This window comes from Harpia harpyja, chromosome 14 (assembly GCF_026419915.1).
Source record: "Harpia harpyja isolate bHarHar1 chromosome 14, bHarHar1 primary haplotype, whole genome shotgun sequence".
Taxonomy (NCBI): Eukaryota; Metazoa; Chordata; class Aves; order Accipitriformes; family Accipitridae; genus Harpia; species Harpia harpyja.
This window is the reverse complement of record NC_068953.1, coordinates 22580249-22607842: the sequence shown is the minus strand read 5'-3', so window position 1 is coordinate 22607842 and position 27594 is coordinate 22580249. Positions and strand designations below refer to the sequence as shown.

General features: G+C 43.4%; 1 protein-coding gene across 2 annotated transcripts in view; it reads left to right on the top strand.

Moving 5' to 3' along the window:
- Nucleotides 1-26912, top strand: part of SLCO3A1 (solute carrier organic anion transporter family member 3A1) — a 171316-nt gene extending 144404 nt beyond the window's left edge. Inside the window, exons 10-11 of one of the 2 annotated variants that reach the window (XM_052808172.1) lie at nucleotides 1068-1188; nucleotides 26783-26912. In XM_052808172.1, the coding sequence (XP_052664132.1) occupies nucleotides 1068-1188; nucleotides 26783-26789 (128 nt within the window). In that variant the 3' untranslated portion in view covers nucleotides 26790-26912. Of the gene's footprint in view, nucleotides 1-1067; nucleotides 10340-26782 lie in introns of those variants that run through there. The other variant, XM_052808173.1, reaches the window with a different exon arrangement.
- Nucleotides 26913-27594: the final 682 nt, after the last annotated feature.

Genomic DNA, 27594 nt, shown 5'->3' with positions numbered 1-27594 from the left:
AGCACCTATGAATGGAGTGATAATGTCGCGGGTATGTTGTGCCCACCTGCTATTTGGTTTCAATAGATACGATGCTCTCCTTTGCTTGCTGTCTTAACCCACAGCAGTGATTTTATCAATCAGGGATTTTTCCAGGGTTTATCTGCTTCCAGCCTCCCCCCATAAATATTACAGAAGGAAGAGAAATGGTTTACATTATGTAGAACATCCACATTTCCTTCTGAGTACTGCACGCTCAGTACACGTGTGCTGGCTGGGGAGTGCAAAGCTGCAACATGGATGTCCTAACCACCATTGGGGTAATGTGAAGCGGGGGGCTTCTACAATGTCTCTGTAGGATGAGGAAAGGTAGAGAAGAAAAACACTGTCTTTATTAGTTAAATGAGATTGGAGTGATTACTTTGCTTTAAGATTGCAGCTCTGCTGCAAACTATGAAACTATGATTGAGAAACACTCATCAGTAGTTAGTTGCAGTGGCTGTGGGAGAATGCTGCTGTGATATTTCATTTAATGGTGCACTGAAATTTTCCCTTCTTTTCAGATTTAATCTTTGGCATCTATTCGAGGCTATCGCTTATTTTCCTTAGACCTGGAGAAAACCTTTGTGTCAGGGAAAGGTCCAAAACTAGACCTCAGTGCCTCAGCTGATATCAGGCTCTGAACTGGCGTCCTATGACATTCTTCAGATGAACACCCCAGAGTGCAGAATTACCAATATCTAAATAGAGAACAAGCTGCAAGGCTGTCGTCCTCCTCTTTCATTTACCCCTCCACTCAGCCTCATTAGGCAAATGAGAACCTTAATAAAAGCCACTTAAATTTGAGTAAAATCCTTCCTGCATGTTGATATCAGCAGGAATCTCTTCCATAGATGTTGAGCCCAAGCTAAAAACTCATCCACAGACTTTGTTTAGGTTGATTTAGAACTTAAAAAATTAGAATCACAGGCTGCAGCTGGGACCATTAAACTTGATAAAGTATCCTCTCTTTCCATTCACTGCAATCACATCTTCTCTCTTTATCATAAGGATCATAAAATTATGATTTGTCTCTCTTATTTTGACAGGTTTTATCCCACCTCCGCTGATTTTTGGGGCTGGAATTGACTCCACGTGTCTGTTTTGGAGCACGTTCTGTGGCGAGCAAGGAGCCTGTGCGCTGTACGACAACGTGGTATATAGATACCTGTATGTTAGTATTGCTATAGCCCTGAAGTCTTTTGCATTCATCTTATATACAACCACCTGGCAGTGCTTGAGGAAAAACTATAAAAGATACATCAAGAACCACGAAGGTGGTCTCAGCACTAGTGAGTTTTTTGCCTCTACTCTCACCCTAGACAATCTGGGGCGGGACTCGGTGCCCCAAAATCAATCACATAGGACAAAATTTATCTATAACCTTGAAGATCATGAGTGGTGTGAAAATATGGAGTCTGTTTTATAGTGACTGTGGAGGAGTGAACTATATTAATAATACAAGGGTCCTTTTTAATAAAAACAAGAAGAGAGCACGAATGAAAAAACACAACTGCAAAACAACAATGGCGACACAGGAAACTTTTGTCTTTTTCTCAAAGTCAGACCCAGCCAGGATTCTTGAGAACAGCATCTTCTAATGGGATCACTTGTGACATCCTGCAGGGTGATGGAGAAAGCAGGAAGCTGCTGTGGCTGGGTACCAGCCCCTTTGATGACAGTACGAGCTTCCAAGAAGGGCATCTGCAGAGTTCATCAGAGAGCTCGGCAAACAGACAGGCTTGGGCATGAGGCATAGAAAGAGCAAGGTGATAACAGCAATGCTGGAATAGGCGTTTGTGGTTGCAAATGGGGTCCCAGGGGTACGTGGAGCCCCGCAGCGCGGGCTGAAGGGTTAGCCGGTCTGGGTGCTATTCAAACCTGCTGCGCTTTGTGATGGCAAAGAGGGAGCGGTGCTGGAGTTTTTCCACCAGTCATACGCTGTCACCAGCCATGAGTCCACGATAAATACCTTGAAAGCTGCTGGAAACCTTCCAGGTGGCGAGCAATGCTGTCAGAGGTATCCGAGTCCTTCCAGCCGAGGCTTATTCGCAGATTGCAGCTTTGTGGTTGTCTGTGAATAGCTGTGCTCAGATCTCTCAAACCCAGTAAAGTTCAAGACATTTGCTCACACTTGCCAAATGTGCTGTCATTTTTAAAGGGGTTGAGTTCCAAATACTTGTCTGTGTAGTCCTCTAATAAGATTTTTTTAAAACTTATTTTCAAATCTGTGTTAACCCTTAAATCGCTGACACTTTTCCATAGGGAGGATTTATTTATGCTAGTTTGGGGAAGGATCCTGTTTAATTCACCCAAACATAATGTGACTCAAGGGGTTTGTTTAATCCTCTGATTTTTTATCCATACGCCTTCATTCTAATATGCTACCAAGCCAATGAAGACACCTAATATGTTTTTAAAAAAGAGAATGAATGCACTGTGTCTCTATAAAAACAATTGTCAGTTGGAGAATTATAGATAATATGATGATTTACATAATATAGTTTTTTCATATTCTATGTGACTCAGTGAATACATATATATATATATGGAGAGGCTGTTTATGTTCTCTCTAGTTTTTAAAGATATATAATTTGCAATCTAGAAATTGTGTGGTGGATGTTTTCTTTAAAGTAAGCGTGTGTGTGTGTGTGTGTGTGTATGTACAAGATGAAAGGAATACTGACCTTAACCCTGCAACCCTCACAACTGATATTTTTTCTCACCTGAGAAATTCCACTGACTTCAGTGGAAGGCATGTGAGGAAGATGGAATAACCTCCGGTCCTGGAGGCCACGTTTTGCCCTTAGATGTGCAAATAGTATTCCTATGGAAGGCTGGGTTATCGGAGAAGAGGCTGGCCAGCGTTGAGCACCTCTGAAATTTTCATTCAGATCCTCAAGAGGCACCCATGCAGGAGTAGATTTGGCTTTGCTTTTGCAATGCAGTCTTATCTAAGCCTGCAAAAAGCATGGGGAAGCTTTCATCTGATTTCAAGAAGCATGGGGTCAGGCTTATTTTGCATGCATATTTTTCTTTTCCAAAACATTCCTGCTGGGAAGCAATACAAATTGGTTGTGTTTGATGAGTTTTCCCCAGAAACCAGACCCATTTCCAATGGACTAAATGTCAGAAGGGTTTTAAGGGTTAGCATCATAATCAAAAAGCTCCTTTTTTTTGTTTGTATTTTGAAGCTGTTGTGAACTTGCAGATGTTTAGAGGAGTCATCTGGTATGTTGAACCGAATGCTGGACATCACTTCCATGCAGCCGGTGGAGGGGCTGATCCTCCCCAAGTCCTTGTCCATTGCTGGCAGTGGACACCCCAGAGTTGGCACAATTACAGAGGGTTGATAACTTGCCACTCATGTTCAACACCTTTTCAGCAGACTTTGCTCTTATCTAGGAATTGAAACATGGGTGTGGTGTATCAGACTGCTTCCACTTGACTGACTTTACATGTGTGTCTGTAATTTATGCACAGCATTATATGTTCAGCAACAATAAGGGCAAAAAAAAAGGGTGTATCGAATAAACTCCACTGTGCCAAATACTTAACAAATACTGTAACTGCAGATATTTGATTCTTGGTTTTCAGCCATGTTAAGAATCACTTGATTAATGAAGGAGTTTAAGGAAAAAAAGTTATTAAGCTATGCAGTGCCATTGTTATGTTGGGTGGTAAATGATGCTTTTTAGACCATTAGGTTGGTTTAGCATATCCTGTCTGCTAAAATAGAGATACTGCATCCATAAAACAATGAATCTAAAAAAGGTACAGGGTACATAACTGTCTCATAAAATATGTATAATTGTCAAGTATAAGCCTTTGAAATCATTCTGTACAGTTCTCTTCATTCTGCAAATTTATTACTTAGACTGCTGTCTTTTCAAATGTTAGCTCATAATTTTATACTATACACACACATTCAGACTCGAACACAAATGTCATAGAATAGAACCTTTCTAAAAGCCTGATTGCTTGAAATTCTATAACCCCTTTCACAATTTCATTTTTTTTCCCCCTCTGAAGGTCCAAGGTGAAGGAGAATAGCATGCTGACATGATGCAAAACAAACTCTCAGTGTTCAAGAGCTGTGGTTTGTCAGTACAGTCAAAAGTCCCCCTTGACCAGAGTTATAGAAACAGGATTCCAGGGCACTTAACATTTTCATTTTTGTTTTGGGGTTGTTTTTTTTTCATTTAATCTCCTCTCTTGGTATGTATAGGAGACACAGTTGAATGGGGTTACTTACATTATTTTTAAGCTGTAACTTAAAATTCCTGCATGATTGTTGTTTTTTAGTTCTTTTGATAATGTGACTTTTGAAAAGGTCTCTCCCCATCCCACTCTTTTGGTTTTTTTAAGGGTGTATCAGATGCCTGCATCATGAAGGGCTTTACTGTCAGTGCTTTGGTACAAATTCAAGAACAGAGCTTTAGTTTAAAGACAACACACAGACCAAAACCTTCATCCGTCCCAGCAGGCTCTTTGTTTTTTCTGATTTCTGAACCACAAGCCAGTTTTGCCTGTGACCCAATTTTTGTTATAGAATAACAAATGAAGAGTCTCAGACATCCTCCCACTTCCCAAATTGCAGTATGGGCTTTTGCCTGTCAGCACTTCGCTTCCATCCCGCAGCTGCCTTAACCGTGCAGGAAACTTAAGAACAAGGATGGAGTTAGAAGAATGCCCATTCCTGGGAACAGAAATAAGGGTATGGTCCGAGCTGTGCAGTCCAGATCCAATGTTGGAAATTTTTTTCTCCATATTCAGGGGCATTGAAATTCAGGGTTTTGTTGAGACCTCAGTCTCAGCAGAAGTGTTATTTTGACATTTCCAAGCACTGTGTTCCCTGCATGGCTGTCTGCTAAGGAATGGGATGTTTGAAAAAATAAACTAGTTGAGATTTAGCAGTCTCTATGGGATTGTCCAGTTGCCTTGCATGACTTCAGGTTGGGGTTTCCTTTCCCTTGCACAGATACCACCTTGGCATAGCCCCAGTGGAATCAAAAGGAGACCCCAGTCTAAAATTGGTGCAGATGACACTAGAATCCATTTCTTTGCATCCTTGTTAACAAGGGGATGCATTTTCAGAACCTTCTTTTTATACATATTGAAATCATACATTTTTCTGACTTTGCCCAGCACATCTTGGATGTATGGTGGGACCGAAAAGGCCATCACTTGAATTATCTAGACAAACCTTCCATTCCTTGGGAATTCAACTAATAGGGCCCTCATACTGCCATACCCCTATGAGATGCACTGAACTACTCAGTGCTGCTACTATTAATCTCAGTTGGGTCTCACCTTGCTGGGAAGGTGAAAAGGGAAAGTTGCAGAGCGGAATTAGCGTCAATTAGCTGAGTTAGCTATGCTTCAGAATGCTTCAGAATTGAACTGATGGACTGCAGACATTTGGAAAATGATTGGAGTATTTCCAAATGGCTGAGATGCATTGGCATTTTTTTCCTGAAAAAAAAAATTAAAAAACTAAGGGAATGAATGAGATTTGGAGTCCCTCCTATGCCCATCAGAGTTTTATGTTCATCACATTGCTGTTGGATGCAATGTACTTCAGGTTTCCCTTTGTGTCTCAGTCAGACACATATTTTTTCTCAGTAAATGAGGTCCTGGGAGACAGAAAAGCAACTCCATCTCATAACAGCAGTTCCACTCTGCAGCAAACTCAAGACAACCTGAAGGCTACCAGCACTGTGAAGCTTTAGCCCCTGAGTCGGCCACAGCTGTTGCTGCCATGTGAGAGTTTCTCACACCTGGGTGTGTTGGGCTTAGTATTTTCTTAAGACTTGGACAATCTTGGTGTGATGTTTGTTTTATTCTTGGCAGGTGACATGGGGAATTGTCAGTGTTAAAGACATATGCAAATGCTTCACTGGACTGATGTGGTAACAGCTTTTTTCCTTTATTCACAAGGGTTTCCAGACTTATTCTGACTCTGCCTTTAGACATAGCCATGCTTATCTGTCCCCCTAATTTCACATGAGCTATCTTTGCAGACAGAAGCAAGTTTGTTGTTGATCTCTCTCTGGATCTGCTTAACGCCTGCAAAGTTCACAGGCTTTCTGTGCGTAGGGCAGAGCACCCCTGAATATAAGCAATAATACTGACCTGTTCCCATTTGCATTAGGAGTTTTTGCTTTTCTTACCTAAATCTGAGTTCACCTCTCCCAACATCCCATGCTGCTGCTGTGACTCGCCTTTTTTGTTGGCGACAACTTCAGGAGACTGAATATTCTCCTTTCCTTCCAACATGACACCCTCCTGTCCCCACAAGGCAGCCAAGATACAACTGGTGTGAATGTAGGCAGTGGTTTATTAAGATGGGCAATCGTGTGATGGGAGCCTTTGGCATGAGCCAGGCTCAGCTTTGGTTATCTGATGGTTGAGATTGATCCAAGGAGGAAAGGAACAACCAGGGCATTGAGGCTGAGCCTCCTGGAGTCTCTGCAAGGATTATCCACCCTTCAGTGCTGCTGGATAGACCTACCTGCCTTACCTCCCTGAAACCCATGGTTTGTGGGCATTTCTTCAGAACTGACCATCAGCTTCCTTTCTCCAGCCACAGTTCTTCCTTCCTCCTGATGGCAAAGCACAGCTCGGCTCTACCAAGTCTATATGAGGTGTTTGGAGTTACTGACTGGCTTTTAAATTTGCCTGGGATGCCAGCAGGTCTCACTTAGTATTACATATGCTCAAAATATTATAGTTTGTTCTGCTTTTATACACGAAATCTATTACTTCTAGGCTGCAAATGATGTTTTCTATCATTCCATTGACATTTCTAGCCAATCTGAGTCTTAATACAATTGCTTCACTGAAAAATGGCCTTTCAGCAATTCTTAGACATTAGGTACTTCTTTATTAACTAGTCATGCCAAGTAAAATCTTTGGGCATTTTCTGTTCCCTGAATCCAGTGGATCAGAAGGAGGCTCTGTCTCCTCAGAAGCAATACCGGTGTTCTCTTCAGGGTATGAACAAGGACCACTTTCAGCTTCAGTCTTGCCACAGCTGCTCTGCTATGAGCATCCCACTGTCCTGAGAGGACAGAGGGGATTCAGGAGAAGCCACATGGACAGAGGAATCCATTTAGATGGCTGCAAGAGTAGGACCATAGGATGTATGTAGCATATATGCTGTTTAGCTTGTCAAAACCTTGCTTCAGCCTCTATTTGTCTGATGAATGGAGTGACTCCAGGGATGGGGTCTTTGGGATACTATGAGTTTGCAATGTTTCCCCCACTTTCTTCAGCTCAAGTGTGGCAGAGCAGTGTCTCACACATTAGGAAGGAAAAGATTAGCAATACCCTGACAGTTTGTAGTGCTGGGCTTGTTCTACAGGAAGTTGGTGTCTGCAAATGGCAGAGAGCAATAAGAAACTTGTCAAGTCCCACTCAGCAAATAATTTTTAGCAAGTTCATTAATGAATTTCCCTTTTTATTTCTTCTTTGCGAATTGCTGAGAAAACCAAGAAAATGCCTCCAGTGTATTTGCAAGGTCATTTCTGCATATCACCTGTGGCCTGGAGGGGTTTGGAAAAGCTTGCTTATAATTCATACATGTTGGTTTGTTCTGACTGGACATAGAAATTATGGGGGATATTTCTACTCCCCGAGTTCCCTAGGCTGGAATTTTCTCATCAGTACAAATATTTAGTTCAAAAGTATGTGATTAGGAATTGAGTAAGAGGATCTTTGCTCAATGCCAATGGGCAGAGTACCACTGGACATACACTGCTCCAGGACGGCCAAAGTGCTGGCTTCCAACTCACAATCCACTTTCCAGGAATATTCTCTCACAGATGCTTGAAATTATCTGCCTCTCCCAGTGTTTCTACCAGTTAATGCATTCATGTCAGTAATTACTGAGAGCAAACACGAGAAGGGTATGAACCCAGACAAAACCAAATTGGTATTAAGGTGAAGCAGGTGGTGCAAATTTTATTTGTGATGTTTGCACAGCTTTTAGATCAGAAGCAAAAATCTCTTGGAAATTGGAGAGTCGCATATGGCCTAACATATCTTAGTTCTTCCCAATTGAATTGCCAGTTGGTAGGACAGCAAAAAGCATCTTTCCCTGCCATGTATATCTTAGCCCTTCAAAACCCTTTTCTTTTGCAGTATGGCATCGCACAAATATCAGTGCATTTACACCTCAATGTAAACTGCATCTCAGTGCTATGTTTTCGGTGCCTCACAATTCTAACTGTGTGAACTTGAAAGGAAGAAATGACCCCTGTTCTTCGCCCACAATGCTTTCTGCCTGATTGGAGGATGATGATCTCTCTTGAAGACTCACAGCCGTTTTCCTAAAGTCTTATGTGCAGTGGGACCAAAACTGTGCTCTGTTGATCGCAGGTGGCCTATAAGCTGTGCTCAGAGGTCTGTAGCTTGTCTACAGCCCACATTGCCTTCACAATGTTTTCAATGCAAAGCATGGTGATGAGGCTATGCGTAACTGGCCCTGACAAATGTTAAGGGTTGCCAGTGGTCTATGGCCACCAAAGTTTGGGATTCTCCATGTTAGCACATGAAAGCAGCTCCCATCATCTACTTTTGGGAAGGAGCCATCTCAGAGCAGGGTTCAGTGGAAAACTGCAGCAGTGCTGGGACCACCCAAAAGGGAGCTCTTGGTTCGCTTTGGTACCATGTCCATAGGGAGGAGCGGCGGGGATGGGAGCAGGGGAAGAGCTGTGACCTTTTAAAACCCATAGTGCCTACCACTGCAAATGGAACGCTGTATTGTATTATATTATACGTGACTACCATGTAAATAAAGTACAATAAATGTGGTGTTCGTTAGGATTTTGATACAAGTCAAATGCAGTCTGCGGAAATGTTTTTTTCCCTGTTGTATGTACTTCCATCACATTCCAGGCATGGGGACATTTGGGGTCGTGTGAGCTAGAAATCCATAAATGGCATTAGATGGAAAATGTTTGCAATAAGAAAATGTTAAAATTCCTTTTGTTGTGTATAGATGAGACATAAGCACCATATGAAAACCAGCCAGAGTGGAGGGAGTGGGGGCAGATTAAATCTGCAGGAGGGGAACAGCTCTTGACTTGACGTGGTTTGTGAGCAGAAGTGACAGTGCTGCCCAGTCAGTCCTTGGCAATGCTTTATTCATGATGGAGGAAAAGCAAAGTTTTAGTTTGGATGATTTCTCTTTGCTTGTTTTCCTGATAAAGAGGTTGATCAGGAGCATATGCCTTGCCTCTGTAACCTGGTTATTCTCCACCCTTGAGATCCCTTAGCAGCAGCTACAGCTGAGCAAACTTGAGAGCTTAGAATTCAAAGCAGATTGGGAAAGAAGTTATCCTGTTCTTACCTCAACCAGCTGGCCCCTCTGTGGCTCTGGCAAACATTGAGGGGCTTTTTTTTTTTTTTTTTTGTCTAATAAGAATATTAGGAACTTACTTTGTTCCTTAACCCACTCCCTTCTCCATCCTCATGTTTCTCCATGGTGTAATAACAGAATTAACACATTTCAGCAAGGCAGGTCTGCCACATGCCCTCCAAATCCTGATGCATCTTTTAACTAGGTTCTTGGTGAGACTTTCCTCCAGTCTTCAGAAGCTCAGGAATTCTCTGGCAAGTGTTTGCAGCTGGTGTGCAGATGTAATCTTCCATTGGTGTGTGGAGGGTGCTTCCACATTGATTGTCTTGTTGGAGGAACAAGACCACCCCATGCAGTTTATCACACCTATGGCTCAAAACTCCCTCCCAGAGCTCTCTGTAGGGTCCACAATATTGGAGGGGTACCTACCTGCCTCCATACCAGACCAGTCAGTGATGTTTGTCCCTCATACCATTGCTGTTCTTCGTAGTCACCTGGGCAGAGCAGCATTTGTGGGTGGTTGTATGTGAAGAAGGTTATTCCTGCGCAGGACATCTCCACAGATGGTCTGTAGCAGCGTGCCTGGGACCTAGAGGAGCCCAGGTGCCTCTCCCCTGCCTCAGGCTGTAGGTTGGTCTTTTCCTACAGTGCCCAAGGGAAAGTGGTTCTCGGAAAGGTCTTTGAAGTGTGCTGGTTTGACTGCTGGTAATTTTGCAGATGCTTAGCAGCACTTCCAAAATAAACCGAAACCTGGTTTGGAAAAGGAAATGTTTCACTGTACAATTGATTTAAAAAAAAAAAAAAAAAAGAGAAACCACATGCTCGATATATTTTGAGTACTGTGTTCTGTATTTTTGCAGCTTATATTTTCCAGATGAGCAGTTTAGAAATATGTGATGTGAAATACATACTGTAAGTTTGCTGTAAATGATATTAAAAACACTATTTTCATTCTTCTCCTGTCTCACTGGATGATCTCTTTGGTTCTGCCAGCTTGGCTGGCTGGGCTGGTGCTCTGTCTCTCCCAGGAAGTTTTCAGTTTCAGTAAAAGCAGGGTTGATACTTTGGGTTGGAGATTTGATGTTGAGGTTGAAAGTTTGCTAGAAATGGCAGTGGGCCTGAATGTGTTCCCGTGCATATGCAGTGCCTTCAGAGGAGAGGTCCCGGTGAAGAGGTGGTTGTGACAGAGAAGGTAAGGTAAGATTTTTGGAAAAGGAAAGATGAAGTTTAATTAATCGTTGTAGAAAAGGAGAGGGAGAATGAGGACATCCTAGATGGCTGCAGAATGGGGCAACTTGAACACCTGGAAGACAGTAAGATGAGAAGGAGCTCAGAGGGAAGATGAGCTGAGCAGTTAGGAAAAATGCTGGATGTCTCGTTGATGACGAATGTGTCTGACACTCTTTGTGTCAGTTCAGCTGTGGAGGAAAAAAAAAAAAAAGAGCTTCTAGCTAAAATAGCAACAGTTCAGTGAAGTGGCTGAGCCCTGCAAAGCACCCTGAGCCCCTGCAGCTGTTTTTGCTCCAAGAGCTGCAGAGGCTTCTCCCTTCATCTCCATCAAAGCGCCCCAGTGCCGTGGGGTCAGGCCAGCAGTGGCACATTCGTGAGAATGTGATGATAACCATTTCCACTTGTTCTAGCTGCTGCATTGTTCAGATTAAAAGTAAGCACTTATTTGACCCATTATTTTTAAATGTTTCAAATCTGTTGTAGGAAAGGAATCATTTTCTCCTGGGCTTCTACAAAATGATGCTAAATGAGGCAATTACATTCAAACTGAGTTGAATATTCAGTTATTCCTTGTTTGTTCCATTTTTTATCCTTCCCTGTTCCAATTCCCTCTTCCGGAAGGCAGAGGGCAAAACAAAGATTAAAAGTTAGGAAAAAACCTTCCATTTTAACTGCATGCAACTTGAATCCATCCACTGTTGCTTTGAATTCACTTTCAAACAACAGAAACTTTGGGGAATGGTTCAGAAGGAGGGAGTGAGGGAGGAAGGCTGGAAAAAATGTTTTGCTAAATGTCGACAGCAAAGAATCTTTTATTTATTCATGTTATTGCTTTCCCTCAACCTAGCTGGTGCTGGTGTTGGAGCCCACACACACTCCCTCTGAAGGCATCACTCCTGCATGCTCCACTGGTCGTTTCTTACAGGTCCCCCACTGTCCCCCACAGCGGGTGTGCACACCAGCACACATCACACTCAGCTTTTTCGGGGCCTCCCTTCAGCCATCCTAGACCTTGCATTTTGCTGCTACCTCTAACAGAACCCGGTTAATTGGGTATTTACTGAGCTGGATTCTGTTGTGGATGCAGATTATTAACCTTAATGTCACCTAGAAGATATTACACCTGGTAAAGTTAATGTTTTGAGACTGGGAGGTTAATGTGTCAGTGCTCAGCCCTCCCTAATTAGCAACAGGGCTATGTGTGTAGCTGTGCTGTAAGCCCTGCTTTAATTAGAAAGGACTCACAGATGGGTCACAATAGCGTAGGTTTATCTGCCTCCTTCAGCCCTCTCTGATGCATCTCCTCCTTGCTGTCCCTGGGCCTCGGGTAAGACTTGCAGATGTGGTGCCAGCCCCAGGGTAGGTGTGATCCTGGCAGCCTTCCCAAGGCCAGCCTGTTTGTAGCATTCTAAGCCAGGGCTCAGTCTAAGGCAGTGATTGGTGATGAAGTCTGGGGAGCTCCAAGCTGAGAAGGTTGTTGTGTATCCAGGAAGGTGCTTAGCAGAAGGTCTTATTAGCCCTGCACCAAGTTTGCTCAGCTCCTGAAGCCTCAGGTGATCTTTACGGTGCCTCTAAGCTGGCTGAATGACATGAAGTAGTTGTAAGGGCTTGAAAGAATTTGGTTTTGTATTCTGGTGTTCTTGTGCTTGCAATTGGTGTGTGCCCCAGAATGTGTACTTATTGGAGTAAGGATTATGCAAAGAGCAATCTGGTGGTCAGGAGCAGAGAATATTGGAAAGATAAAACCTGTCATTAAAATTGTGGACTCTTGTACCACAAACCTTGTTTGAAGAGCCCTGCTCAGCCAGTCAGGGAAGACAGACAGGTCCCGTGTTGTTCACGGCAGGGCAAAATGAAGTATTTATCCCTTGTTTCTGGTTTTCCATCGCTCCTGTGACAAACGTGGGCTGGGCAGGAGCTTGGGTTTGTGCCTTGCGAGACCAGGAACTGCCTGTCTTCAGAGATCTGTTTGCAGCTTGTGTCCTGGCTGACCCTGAGCAGCCCTGGACCACACTGTCTCCTCACTGCAAATCCATAGAGGTCTCATTACCAGGAGAAAGGGGTTGCTCTGCAAGAGGCAGCTGCTTGCTGATCCATGGCTTTTCCATTCGTACCTGCTGATGCCTATCTCTCAGCTCTCTAGGGATGGATCCTGGCTCATGTGGCTAGTACAAGGTAACAAGATCAGACAGGTATTTTCAGCAGGCTAGGAGCCTGAAGGTTTCTTTTTCAAATCTTGCTTTTAAACAGCAGGTGTTTTCCCGACAGCCACGTGCCGAATCATATTTCTGTGCCTCAGATGCTGAGACAAAGAGCTTAGGCACATCTGCGTTTTGTAGATACCTAGAGGCCTTCAAAATGCTACCTACCATTTCGTTATCGTGCTATTGGCCATTGCTGCTTCCATAAGTGAGCTAAATTCTTCCCCGTTCACTGCTCCCAAATGAACTCACTGCTTTCTGTATGGCAAAGGACATTTTATGTCACGCAAGTAGCAGGGAGAGTTGCGTGTAGAGCTCAGTAAATACAGGTACTCAGTGCAAGGCTGCTCTTGTACAGGGCAGAAGGAAAGTGCTCAGCACATTCCACAGTGATGCTGTTACGTGTGAGCTGTGCTGCAGTAATACCTGCAGTCCCTGACACCATAACTTGGACAAGTCCTCACCATAACTGAGACAAGTGCTCTGCAAACTTTGATAACAGAAGTGCCTGTGATCTACACAAAAGATAACCAGATGGAGGCTGAAAAATGAGCGATAGAGGGGAAAAATGATTAATCTTTTCAGCCTGCTTGGAAGAGATGTTGCACATCAAGACCTAACTTGGTTCTATGATTCAACCTTCAGCAGCACAAGGAGGAATCTCAGTCCCCAGCAGGTATCTCCTCTGTAACGTGGTGGATTTCAGCTCCTTCATGTCATGGCACTTGTCCTTCCACACAAACACCTTTGAGTTGTGCAGGCAAAGTGCAGAAACAAACTGCTAAATACAGCCAGTCAGAATATTCCCCATGAGGAAAAAATGTCATTTCCTCAAAATTGTGACTTTTTGTGGGAATATCTCCATTTCGGTGGCATTTCCTTCAAACAATCTGATGAGCTCACAGTGTCTTGTTGGAATTGTATCATTTAGAATTTTCTTTGGGAAATGGTAGCTTGAATTCTATCAGCATATAAAATAAATTAGAGTATTTGGACTTTAATCAAAATGAAATATTTTGATTGCCTTCAAGCAATCTTTTCTGCTTAACGTTACACTTCTGTGGAAATTTTAGAAATTCAATATTTTGTTCTGTTTTGAAATACAAGTGCATATAGACCTTCTGGAATTTTTCACAGATGCTTCTTGCCACTTCACACCCCACTGGTAAATACTTCTAATACATGACCAGCCTGGTGGTTACCTGGGACATGGGAGCAGACATGGCTGTGAGGGAAATGCAAGAGCACAGTCACCCAACAGCAGGCCATGCTCTTGCCAGACAGCATGAGGATAAGTCCTACTCCTAAGTAAGTAAAGGGTTATCCATCGCTCAGTTTCCTTTTTCCATTGATCCAGTCTTTGAGAGAACAACTAATGTATTTAAAAATCAAAGCCAATGGTGCATTTTCCCTGTTAGTTTGAGGCCAACGTTCACTTTAAAATTGGCTTTGTGTGTGCTCTTCTGCAAATTTGCATCTCCCCTCTCTGTTGTTCTCAGCTGGGGATGGGAAGATGCTGCCAGTGCCATGCTTGAGCTGGGTTCACCCTCAGACAGGGAGCACCATATTCGGGGGCAGAGCTTGCTCGTGTCCCACTGCCTTTGTGCGCAGGCTGCAGAAGACTACATAGCTATAGCCTATATTTTTCAGAATACAGAGGTCTCAGTAGGACGATCCTTATTTTAGATGTGCAAATCCATGAAGTTGAAGGGCAGCTGTAGAAATCTGGTGTTTTCTGTGGTCTTGTAGGTAGGGAAAAGCTGATTGAGGAGGACAAAGTGCAGATCAGGGGAGTTTGCTCCCTGTCTGAGGTCCACATGGCTCGCTGGCTGTCATGAACATTTGCTCAGCACATGGACCTTGCTGGCTGCCACAGTGCTTTTCAGCAGAGCCATTCCTCCACCTCTCAGGCTGTTTAGTCCATTAGTCACCTCCCTGGCCCTAAATAGAAGGAATTCCAGGTTTTCATTAAAAACCTTGAGCCTGGGATGATGATGCTCAGCAGAGGTCCCACTTTCACCTTTAGGAGATGGCCAGAAAGAATAAAAATGGTCTGATTGTACTGCAAGTTAGGAAAATTTCTACTGAGAGGTGGAAGAGAAAAGGGGACAGATACTTTTATCTTATTATCAGATGGACTCAAGATGGCAGTGAGGAGTGAATGTGCCCCTAAAGGCTGCAGGGTGGCCTGTGCAAAATGAACAGGGGTCCTCGGGCTGCTTCCAGCAGGCAAATGCAGAAACTTGGCAAATTCAGCAACCAGAAGTTCAGAAGGCTAGAAAATGCTCAGGCTGGAGTGGAGCCTCATCCTGCTTTTTTCCGAGAGGTGGTTTCTGGGGCTGAACTTGTTATCTCTCCAGCCCTCTCTTCACATGCAAGAAGAAAGGGACTGCTGAACCAAGGATATGAATGATCGATAATATTATGTTGTCATAGTACCCCTTAGAGGTCACTGAATGCTACCCTTCCCCTTAGATTAATTAGGAATGCATTTACCTGAAATCCTGGAGACCTCTTTCCTGCAAGCCTTGGGTGTTTACAAAGAACATCTTCTCCATTCAGAACATATACTAATTCCTCACTTAAATCAGTGCTTATCCAGTACTAATACCCACGCAACTTCCAAATGCCTCTGGAAAGGAGTAGAGCAACTTGAAAGACATCTAGATTTCTAGATGAAGCCAGAAATCAGAACACAACGCAGCCTTTGTTGAAATGACATTTGAACAAAAAGGTGTTTGATTCCCCGCCCCCCCCCCCCCCCCCCCCCCCCCAATATTGTAAATATGCCACTGAACCACAAATGCACATGGAGATGCAGAAGAGGGTACTGAGCTGCAAACCAAAGCCTGTTCATCACAGGAATGCACTTTACAGCTGAAGATGAGGTTTTGGGGGATACTCTTGGCCCTTGCATCACATCTAATCTGTTTTCACTGCTGGTTGTGAAGCCTGGTATGCCGATTTTTTTCAAGTGCTATTAGTTTATGGGCTTGTTAACAGAAAGGATTTTATTACCTTTCAGGGTCTGATTCTCACTGAACCAGAGATACCACAGTGTAATTTTGATGGCAGAGAAGAATCAGGTTAATAATATTTAGGATTGCCTTTTCAGCAAATATTATTTGAGCTGGTCGCTTTTCACCTCCCTCCTTTCCCTGCTCTGTTGTTGCCATCACTGGAATTAGCTACCTGGTATTATTGTAGCTCTATTTAAATGTCATCATTTGGGTTAAGGCTTTAGAAACAAGTAGGGCAGCAGCCTTTTTGGGGGCTAAGGTTAAGGTGTCTCCAAAATGCATGTTTATTTAGTTTTGCATGTGTATTCTTATACAAAGCTGCAGATGGGAATGCAGGGGTATTTAAAAGCCAGGAGAGACAAAACAAGTTAGAATTTTAAAGTATTGTTAGAGCACAGCAGTCCACAGGACAGTGGAAATATGAGACAATAAGAGGGTGTATCAGTTAATTAATCTGTTTAGTTAATACACTGCTACAATCAAAACTACTCTACCAGCAGTGCTGCCTTCCGGTGTGAATGGAGTAATTGTTAGAGATATCTGAAAAGGACAGTGTGTTTTGTGGGTCAGGAGTAAAGCTGCGTGTTTCAGCAGCGGCAGGAAAAAATATCCAGAGGAAAGCCTTCTACAGTGTTTGTACCTTCTAGAAGGGCTGGAGTTTGTAGGTAGCTCTTGATCCACATTACATGTGCTGACTTGGACCTTTCATAATGCTACTTCTGCTGAAGAAGCCTTTTGATGGTTACAACTCGGAGACAGCCTGGCCTGGCATCATTCACCTTTTATCTCTTCTCTTCCAGTTTTCTAGTTAAGTGCAAACAAAGCTGGAATGCACCAGGAAGAAAACGTTTGGGTTATTTCTGGGAAAAACAGTCTAACAACCTACTGCCTGCTTTCATTCATCACCTTTCTCATATGAGGGAGAGAGCAAAGACCTTGCTGGTTTCAGTAAGACATTTCTCTTAAAAGGTAACAACCTTTACAGCAGCCTGTGTTTTGATGGGACATTCTTAAGATCTAATGCACTGATATCTAAGACCTTTCCTTTCTTTAGAGAGGTGAAAATGAGTTTTTGCCTTCTAGAAGCTCAGTATAACTAAACAACCTATTGACTTCCCTGCTACAAGGTGTCTGCTTTCTCAAGATGCATTGAACATGACAGATACACCTCTAGTCCCAGGCAGTGCAGCATTAACCATGTCTGTGCACTGCCTCTACTGCAGGATGCTCTTCCCAATGTCCAAACTGACATGAAGAAACAGAGAGATGCTGTAGCTACGCACACTGGAGAAATAGGTCAAAAATAAATGCTTTCAAGAACAGAGTAAATTATTTCACTTTCATCTATGCTCCCTGACACACCATGAACTTGTCAATATCTTCCTCTCTATGACAACCCTGAGAAAAACAAGACAATTGGAGAGTCAGAGAGGTTATTTAAACAAGTATGCCAAGTGGCTTTCAAAAGTAGCTCTTGTTTATTATAGATCTGCTGGGATTCTTTGGAAGCACTCTGTAGACCAACAGCTTAAAAAAAAAAAAAAAAAAAAAAAAAAAAAAAAAAAAACCACCACCACCACATTGAAATCCTGAGCAGCTCAGCTCTCTTCCAGCTCAGGCTGAACAGAGCTGCAAGTCACTATGGAGAAGCTGACTGAGGTGAGATGGTGGGAACAGTCTGGGGCAGGTGTGTAAGGGTGTATCCAGAATTCTTAGAAATGTCTTTTAGACTTCTTCCAGCGCAGATTTTATTCCATCTTTAACAGTTGCTATTGGCTGGGCACAAAGGTCTTGTGTTTCTAAGAGCTGTTGTCTCATTAGTGTTAGTTCAGACTGGCTTTGGCAGATGGGTCCTGTGGAGCTGCTGTCCATCCCATATAGGAAGTGCCTCTGCAAATCAAGGCATCTCTGCCCTGAGCTCATAAACTGTTCCATATTAAAGGTTATAATCTCACTCAGCCTAAACCCAAACTCCACTTCTGGAGAAGGCCATGCTCTCTGAAGGTGGGATGTGCCGCTGCCTTCTGGTATTTTGGCCATCCTGCTGGTAGGTTCAGCTGTCTGGGATACCCTGGGGTCCCTTGGGTGGCCTCGTCCCAAGCTTGGGCCCCGTGGGCAAAATCATCACTGACCTCACCAGCAGAACAAGGTGAAAAGCCCCCCCTGAAGATGCTCCCCAGCTTAATAACATGGAGGGCTCAGCCCAGTGGAGGTCTGTTGTGGTTTAACCCCAGACAGCAGCTAAGCATCACACAGCCGCTCACTCGCTTCTCCCCTACCCAGTGGGATGGGGGAGAGAATCAGAAGGAAAAAGGTAAAACTCATGGGTTAAGGTAAGAACAGTTTAATAGAACAGAAAGGAAGAAAATAATAATGATGATGATGATAACAATAATAAAATGACAATAATAATAAAAGGATTGGAATATACAAAACAAGTGATGCGCAATGCAATTGCTCACTGCTCGCTAACTGATGCCCAGTTAGCTCCTGAGCAGTGATCAACTCCCCCCAGTTTATATACTGGGCATGACATCATGTGGTAGGGAATATTCCTTTGGCCAGTTTGAGTCAGCTGTCCTGGCTGCGTCCCCTCCCAACTTGTGCCCTTCCAGCCTTCTTGCTGGCTGGGCATGAGAAGCTGAAAAATCCTTGACTAAGTACAAACACTGCTTAGCAACAACTGCAAACATCACTGTGTTATCAACATTCTTCTCACACTGAATCCCAAACATGACACTATACCAGCTCCTAGAAAGAAAATTAACTCTATCCCAGCCAAAACCAGGACAAGTCATGTCCCCCACTCATGCCTCTGTGCATGAGGGCAGGAGCACACTACTCCGCAGTAGCAAAAAAGTACCTCTTTAGCTTAAGCAACTTTATCTTTTCCTTTTTTTAATTTAAAGGGCCTTGGTTCAAACACTGCCGCAAGCCTAGACAGGTGGCCATTTCGTAGTTACAGTAAATAATTTACATGACAAATTCAGACCTGTCTCTTGGTCCTGTATTATTCATGAATGAAAGGGCTTGGGTTTTATGGCAATGTTCCTTATTCAAACACGGTCTGTGATGTATCTCAGTCCTTGAGTTCATTTCAGTTGCATCTGGCTGTTTGCCAGCCTTTCATTGCTATTTTCTGTTTTGCAAAATATATTACCTAGATCGTATTACTTCAATTTGCTTCCTGAGGGACTGAAACTTTTATACGCAGCAAAGAGATTTCTGCATGGCTCTATAAGCTCCTTTGTAGTGAAGCTTCACTCAAATGTATATTTCTGCGCATTTGCCTTTGTACAATTGTTCTTGCAAACAAAAATATCATTTGTATAAACATTCATGGCAAAGGTCAGAAATACCTCCAAGGAAAACACTCACACATCATTTATATAAATCTTCACAAACACTTCACCGTTGTTTGCTCATTTTGACTTGCTCTGGTCTCACCCATGGGGTTTATGGATGTGAGGGTTTGGCTCCCTGGTGACCTCTGGGCTGCCCGTTATCTCTGAGCATCTCTAAATCCCATTTGTTTTGTTGGAGGTGGCGAGGGTAAAGCTGCAGTTTCCCAGCTGCTTGCTGAGTTTCTGAGGTGTAGAGCTACTCGAGAAGACATAAGCCTTGTGACTCAAGCACCACGCGCTGAAAAAACAGGAGTCACTGCTCGGCCCTTTATCCACTTCCATTTGCCCTTGCTTTGCTTTTCACCTGTAAAATGGGAATAATAATAATAATAATTACTTCTTTCCCAGCTACCATTTCCTTGTCCTATCAACTTACCCTGCAAATGCTGTGAGCCACAGATCCAGCGTCATCTTTATGCCCATTCATACAAATGAACCCTCATCCCAACAATGATAAATAAACATGCAGTGTCTATGTAACACCAGGCAACTGCGACAGCATTGAAACATGAATCCACCCTTTTGTATTAATTTATATACTGCTGAAATATCTTATATAGGGGGATAACTGACCCTGATGCTTGTATGAGTGATTTGCTCATATGCAGCTGATTTGCTGCCTCTGTGCTTGACTTAATAATAGATGGTGCTTACTGTTTTCATTCATCCCCTGAAATATAAATGTGTATAAAAATAATTTATATCTGCTTCATCCCCTGAAAATAAGCCCATATAAATTAGTGAGAAATTAAAGATACTATTATCTAGTGAATGTGTGGTCACAGCCTCGAAAAAGTTGAAATCCAAGTGAGAAAATTGACCAAGCGTGTTGTTAATGCCCTCTATGCCTTAAAAAAAAATGGATTCATTTGCTACTAAGATCCCTTTGGATGAAAAGGGTCATGGGTTATTTCCAAACAAGTGTTATTTCTCTAGCTGTCATTACTCAAAACTATCAGAGGTAGGGGGGAAGGTCTTTATTGTCTTTACATTTCTTTCTGTATTTGAGGAGGCTCCAATTTGTCAGATCTCTGCTTTTAATACAGAATTCCTTTAAAACCCAGAGGATATACCAAGCCCTCTCAGGAGGTGACGAGACTGCTGATCTAATTAGGAAAGGATTCGGAGCATTGCAGCCTCCTCAGATGACTTCACTAGAAGTTGTGGGTGCAGAGATGCTTTTGAAATTCAGTCTGCACATCCTTTATGTGTGTCTGGCCCAGAGACCTCCAAAGAAGCCCCAGGACTCTGCAGAAAGTGGTGGCGTCAGCACAGGACTAGCAGAATTTATTGTTTCTGAAGATAGGTTTGGTTTTCATACGAGACCAAAGGAAACGCCTTGATCACTTACAATCATGAGCCATCCTCTGCCATTTCTGACAAGTGCCAGGTGCTAATTCTGGAGTCCTGGTTTAAAATGCCCTGCAGTGGCATCTGAATAATTTGTCTCTCTGTACATGTTCTTCTTTGTGCTTTTGGGCAGTGAAGCTACTTTGGTTACAGTGGTGCCAATTTTTGGGGGGCCTCTGGAGCTACTTCCCAGCAATGGACCAAGGAATTTGGGCCTGTAAGGTTTGTTGACTAGTTTGGGTCCTTGGGCAAAACATTTTGTGTAAATCCCAAATGCCAGCTCCAAAAGTCAGACAGGGCATTCTATCTGTTTAGATATTTTGCAGATCTATATTGCCATGCAGCTTAGATGAGTTCAGCAGCACTCTTCTTTTGGGCTGTGAAGGGTGGAAAGGATAATGCAAGTCAGGACCAAAGGGTATCACTAGAGACTCAGAGAATCAGGTCTGGAGCAAAGCTGAGGTGCATTAATACTGTTGCTTTGGGATCTTGGAGTTGAATAAATGCAGCAAATAATTTTGCTTCAAACTTAGATGAATGAACATTGCTCTGTAGTGCTCCAGGACTGGAGGAGGAAGGCAACCCAGGCACTGTCAGACCAGAGAGCACGGATGATAGCGGGAACAGCCAGAGGGTACTTGTTAGGAGTGAAGTACAGCTGCAAGCTGTGGCAAGTAGATAATTTTGCACAGAACTTTATATATTCCAGCCTGTGCTATTTCTCCCTTTATAAACAGCATCCAAGCAGCAAAGTCAGCAGGCGTGTGTATTTGCCCAAGGCCAAATAGAGCTCTGCTGTCATCACTGGCCGTAAGGACTACCTGCCCAATTTGTACCCAACTGTATATCCACAAAACCACTGAAGTTTCAGGAGCCTTGAATCCTTTCAATGCTCCTGTGGATTCAGCACAGGAAATCAAAATCCAACATTGTACACAAACATCTTGTGCTTTCTGCTGCTGCTCTGCTAACCAGATTAGGTTCCCCTGCTACCTTATTCATTTTGCACTCATTAAAGCTAAATTTAGAAATGAAGGCAACTCTTCTCCCCTCTGGGAAAGGTAATAGGGAGAATCCTTGTTGCAACAAGCCATGAGGAGGCAGAAATAGCATCTAGATTTTCACTCCTTTGAGCTGGAAACATGCACGGTTCTGCCAAGACAGAGAAAGAAATTTGCGTCCAGTTTCCTTCTGCAGAGGACACTCATTGGACCCTGGGTCTAAAGAAATTTGTGCAAATTGTTCTTGAAAGTATGCAGGAAAAGGTTTCTTTGACCCAAATCACAGGCATGCAGCAGTGGTAAGAGATGTTATTTGCACTGGCCAGGTCTAGTGGAGTGGTAGCTTGCTGCTGAGTTCGGACCTTGGGTTTGTCTCCAGCGTGACCCTGGCAGATGGGCAGTAGCTCCCAGATTTCAACTAAAGATACTGATGCAAAGAGGTTTCTTCCACTCATTGACCTTTATAGTCAATGATGTCAGCTTTTTATGAAAAAATAATAGTGATGTAAAATCTGTCTTCAGATTCTTATGAGCAGGAATCAGTGGGCAAGAGGCCCAAAGAGAGCTGAGCTTGGTGTGCAGTATCTGCTCCTCTGATACCCAACCAAACAGGGCATCCCTTCAGCTGTGCCTTTGCTAACAACACAGCCAGAGCGAGGGGGAAGAGCTCAGGTCTTTTGGGCAGTCAAATGCCATCACAATGGTTGGGAACCTCAGAAGGATTTCAGAAATCTGCATGAATAGGTAAATCTGATCTGCGGTGTAACTGGCCATAATGCTTCTAGGGGGAAATAATCTGAGCTATCTCTATGTGCGCTGAGTTTGGACTGGGCATAGTTGGATTCGCTCTTGACAGTTCTCCAATATCATTAGTTCAGTGTGCAGTGGCAGCCAAAAAAAGCTTGCAAAATATTGGACATCATCAGGAAGGCCACTGAGAACAAGATATGTTGTTGTTTTGCCTCCATATGAGACCTTGGGATACCCCCACCCTAGGGGTGGGATACACCTGGATGAGGGTATGGACCCCAGGTACTTAGCTTTGCCTTGCAGCTGTGGACAGCTGCTGAGTGCTGCTTCCACACAGCAAACTGGGGAAAGGATGGGTTAATCTTGGCTTTGAGAGAGAGAGCAGCCAAGCCTGGAGATGATGCCATAGCTTACAGCATTCACAGAGGCTCTGACGATGAGAAATGGACTGTCACCAGCTGTTAAACCCCAGAAGGTGGAAGAAGCTTGGCAAAAGACAAGCTCCGTGTCTGCATCTGTACGAGATCCCAGAGGCCTGGTGGGAAGTGCTGCTCCTTTCCCAAAAGATACAGGCTGAGCACCAGACCCTCTACCACCACTGAGCCTTGTGCGATGCACCTGCGCTGGGTAGAATTGCAGGCAACATCTTTTAGGAGCAAAAATGACATGTTTGACCATCATGGGGAAAAAAATAGCGAGGAGGTCTGTCAGCACTTGATTAATGTAGTATTTCCCTATGGAGAGATCTGTGCACAGCTTTCTGCCAGGGACCCTGGCAATGCCAAGAATGAGGCATGGGATGAGCACCTCTTCCAGGGCTGAGAAATACAAATCCAGCAAACAAACAGAGCCAGCTTCACTGCTAATTTCCAAGGGAAATTGCACTTACCAGCACAACTTGTTAGGCAGCAAAAGTTAGAGCAAAGAATATTGTTGGGTGAATAGTGTCTTAAGCCCAGGTTTTAATAATAATTTCCAGTTTCTTTCATAGCTGGGGTGAGGAGGCTGGTGCAGACACTCTTGTTCAGGTTGTTCCTGGTTAGCCTAAAGGTGCGCGTTTTGACTGATGTGTAGCAGCAGATTTAAGTCAAAGGCAGTGACTGGGACCACCTGAGCCTTGTGCCGACCCTCCACAGGAGGCTGTGTCCCTCTGGGCAGGGACAGCAGATCCACGTGTGACTCATGTCCCAGCACACCACTGCTTTTGGGCACGTGCTCTCAATTCACTGATCACATCTTCAGTTCACCTTCACCGTGAGGCCGAAAATTTCCCTGGCTCAAGAGCTGGGTCACAACAGGATGGGCATCCCTGGCTTAGTGCTTGATGGCTGGAGAAGTAGCAGCTTCTGTCCATCTGGTTTTGATCTGCTGCTCTAAGTTGCCTGGAGCCTTTCGGCAGCCTGAAGTTTTCTCTTTGTGTGATGAACTTCCCCCTGGTTCATTTACACTTGGTTGGCACTGGCCTCCAAGATGGGCTGTGAGTGCCAATGCAATTCCCTCAGGGAAAAAAAATCTGCTTTGACTTCCAGGCAGAGATAGTGATTCTATTTCTAGAAAATAGAGCTATAAACCCAGCTTATGCCAAATAAACACTATGCAATGTCTGTATTAAGCTGGGGTGGGGGGAGTTATGTCAAAAGAAGATGATATTTGCCACTCACCTGTCTGAGTGCTGGGAAATGCTCTTTCCTTTATGTATTGAGTGCTTCATTTTCACCCTGCCTGCTTCTTGGCCTCACTTTTTGCTCAGATGAATTCTGATCTCAAGCCTGCAGAGCTCAGTAGAAAAATATTTCCTTTTCTGCTCAGCACATAGGTCTGTAGCAAGAAAGAACCGTGGGCAAAGTTGCCTAATGGGCAAATATAGGAACGTGCTTGGGGTAGTTTGTGCCCTTAATAGAGCATGTATAGAAAGAAAGAGTAAGCTAAAAAATCATGTCTTTAACTGTCCATCTACCTGACAGGCACCTAGATGGGCACATTAGAAACCTGATGGATAAAATAGACGAGGCAGAAGTAACAGGCTGCTAAATTACATGAAGTGCAGCCACAAATTGCAGGCACAAAAAAAGGAAGGACAGCTTAAAAAAAATCATAGCTTAAGTATCCATTTCTAGACCAGTACTTGTGATGCTTGCAAACAGATATATCATTTGAGTCCAAAAGAAATGAACTATTTATTTAGCATGAAGATTGCCCCCGGCAACTGTGAATCGAAGGTTATCTAATGTCTTTGCCATAGGCTGTAAGCGTCTGGACAGTTAGCATATGCAAGGGAATTACTCACAGATAAGCATCCAGTAATTTATACAGAGCATTCCAGATAGAAACCTCTTCCGTATCAATTTCTGCCTGCTCTATAAACTGCTCCCATTTATCAAGCCGGCTAAATTCACAGGCGGGTAATGAGGGTGTGCTGAGATCTGTGTATACTTTATCAGTTAATATTCACTGAGGTCCCTTTGACATGATTGGAGTAAATCTTTCTCTCCTTTTCTTTGGTTATGACCAGTCTATAATCTTCGGGGCTAAACACCATTCCCATGAACAAAGAATAATACTGAGACATACGGGAAAAAATAATATGTAGAGAGAATGCATTTCATCTCACTTTGGAGGTAATGAGACAGTTTAGTATCACACGTCATTTAAAACCAGGTTTTTCTTTTTAATAGATTCAGTATCCCTGAAGAAGTGACTGACAGATCAGTGCATGACATATTTCTCCCAGGAAGAAAAATTTGAGGTTGACACAACCGGGGAGGCAGCAGAGTCGCTGTGATCTTCAGGAAGACAAAGGGTCAAGTCTTTCTCCATCAGGTAAATAACACAGACCTAAAGTTATACAAATTAAGCTAAAAGTTTCAAAACCAGTGTCTGTTAGATGAAGAGGTGCCTTCAGTGCCTATGTCCTTTAGCTGCAAACTGTAAGAGATTCCCTGCCCAGCTCTGCAGTGGAGGCAGTCCCAGCAATGTGCCCTGAGCAGTAAAATACCCCAGACTCCATTCATCTTTTCTGTGGGCTTTGTCTGCAACCTGCTGCCATTTGCCAGAAAATTCCTACTCCGTGCCCCATTTTCCCTGTGCTGTGGCTGCCATGGGAATATCAGCTGAGGCAGTGTTTGAGGTTTTCTTTGGCTGGGAAAATCTACCGAGACTGGGAGTCTGGTGAGGACTGGATGGGTCCCAGTAGCTTCATTTTGTGTAGGCTGCCAGCAGCCCGCTCCAAGCTATCCAAAATGGACGCACAGTTGTTCACTCAAACCAGACAGATGCTTCGCTCCTTTTGAGTGTGAGTGAGGACTTCAGAGTGCATTGCAAATGGAGACAGCTCCTTTCTTGTATAACAAAGGTGTACCACCATGATCCCAGACATGAGAGATGTTGCCACATACCTGGATAGAGTTCACACACAGCTCTTGAAAAAAAAAAAAAGAGGCGCATAATAAGTCCTGGCACGCGCATACTCAAGGCCATCTGTTAATGTGATCTGTTGCCAATTTGTAGAGCTAGGAACCAGTCTCTGCAGGTCACAGATGCCAAGATAAGATGGGCTTAGAAAAGGCACTTGCAGAATGTGCTAATGGCCACTGTTTATCAGAAAAAACCTTCCTAGCAATGAACACCATCAAAGGAGGACTGTGCTGCTATTTGGTATCTGGGACCACATCAGCTGACCCTGGTGGAGCATTCCTGCCATTTCCTGATGTCTCTGTCCCTGCAGTGAAAACCGGAAAGTTATAATCCTTTGTAAACACAGCAAGAAGTAAACTTCTAACCAACCTACACTATAAGTTATTCCAGTATTTTTCCTTCTGCTGCGTGACCAGATTCTCCCTCATGGGACAAGGCTGGAGAGGAATTGATGTATACCTGAGCATCCTTAGGAGCAAGAACAACGCAGGTTACAGAATGGATAAAGAGCCATTTTCACCTATGGCAAGCACAAATGCCACCCTTACCTGTTCATCAGCTGTGTCTGGAATCTTACCTGAAGGACACCCTTGGAGCAGGAGCCTTCCCTCCCCTGCTAATCTCCAAAGTACTGGACCTAACCTCAGGGGACAGCCAAATAAGGAGGAATGAGCCAAGGTTACAGCTACCAGAAACCTTAAAAAAACAGTATATTGTTGATAAAAAGGGCCCTAAGCAAATCAGATTTATTTCCTAATCAGTGCCTGGTAATGTCATCATCATACATTTGCATAAGCAGGATGTTTTATGCATTGTTTTTCTTTGAGAGGTACCTCCTCATTTGTGTGCACTTGCTGATGTGCTCTCAACCTGCCACAGGCTTCCCCAAAGCTAGTGTCTGTGAATGCTTCTCAGATAATAATTAGGAGTATTCACCCCCTCTACATCCTTTTTCCAACAAAGGCTTGAAAAATGCAACCTCATTTTTATATTTTTTTTTTCAGTTTTATCTCTTTTCTTCTTTGTTCAGGTACTGACTGCATGGAGGGCAGGTGCCTTTTATCAAAAGACAAGGAGTCATCCTCTCCTTCAGAAATGTTTATGTGCCTTCCACAACACCAAATTGAGGAAATAGATTACCTCTCAGAAAGCCATCTGTTTCAGCATCCTGTGAACTCTCAGGTTGGTTCTTGCATTTTAGAAGACATTTGAATCCTCCTGTGATTTCTCCCTTTCACCTGTCTGCCTGTCACAAAAATTATTCTGAAGGCTCAGTGCGCCCATTCAGACATGTCAGCACCTGAATTTCAAATGTTGTTTTAGGATTGAATTATTAAAATAAAACAAAAAAACCCACAACAAACAGACAAACAAAACCAAAACAAACCCCCCCAAAACTCCCTTCCTTTTATGCTTTAAGATGGATGAGCACAGACTAATGGGAACTGGATGAGAAAATGAGAACAGGTAGGAATTTGGGAAATTTTTTAAATTATTTTATAGTAAACCAACATTTTCGGTCCCTAAACCACAAATTATCAGAAGAAATTGGTTTCCATAGACAAATCTATAGCTTTCCAATGAAAAATTGAAATTTTAGGAAGATGGCCAATGTATCGTGTGGAAGGATATGTTTTGCTGAGAACACAAAGGATTTTTCAGAGAAGGGCTCCAGCCTGCCCCAGTCTCCCTGCCCACACTGCTCCCATGTCTTGCTTGTGTACACACCACCAGCTGCAAAGCCGCCAGCTTGTTTTTTGGAATAAGTTGTTATTGGGGAATGTGAAGATTCTCCAAACTCTAGAGTGGTTCTTCTTACAGTCCAATTTGAGTCTTAAAAAG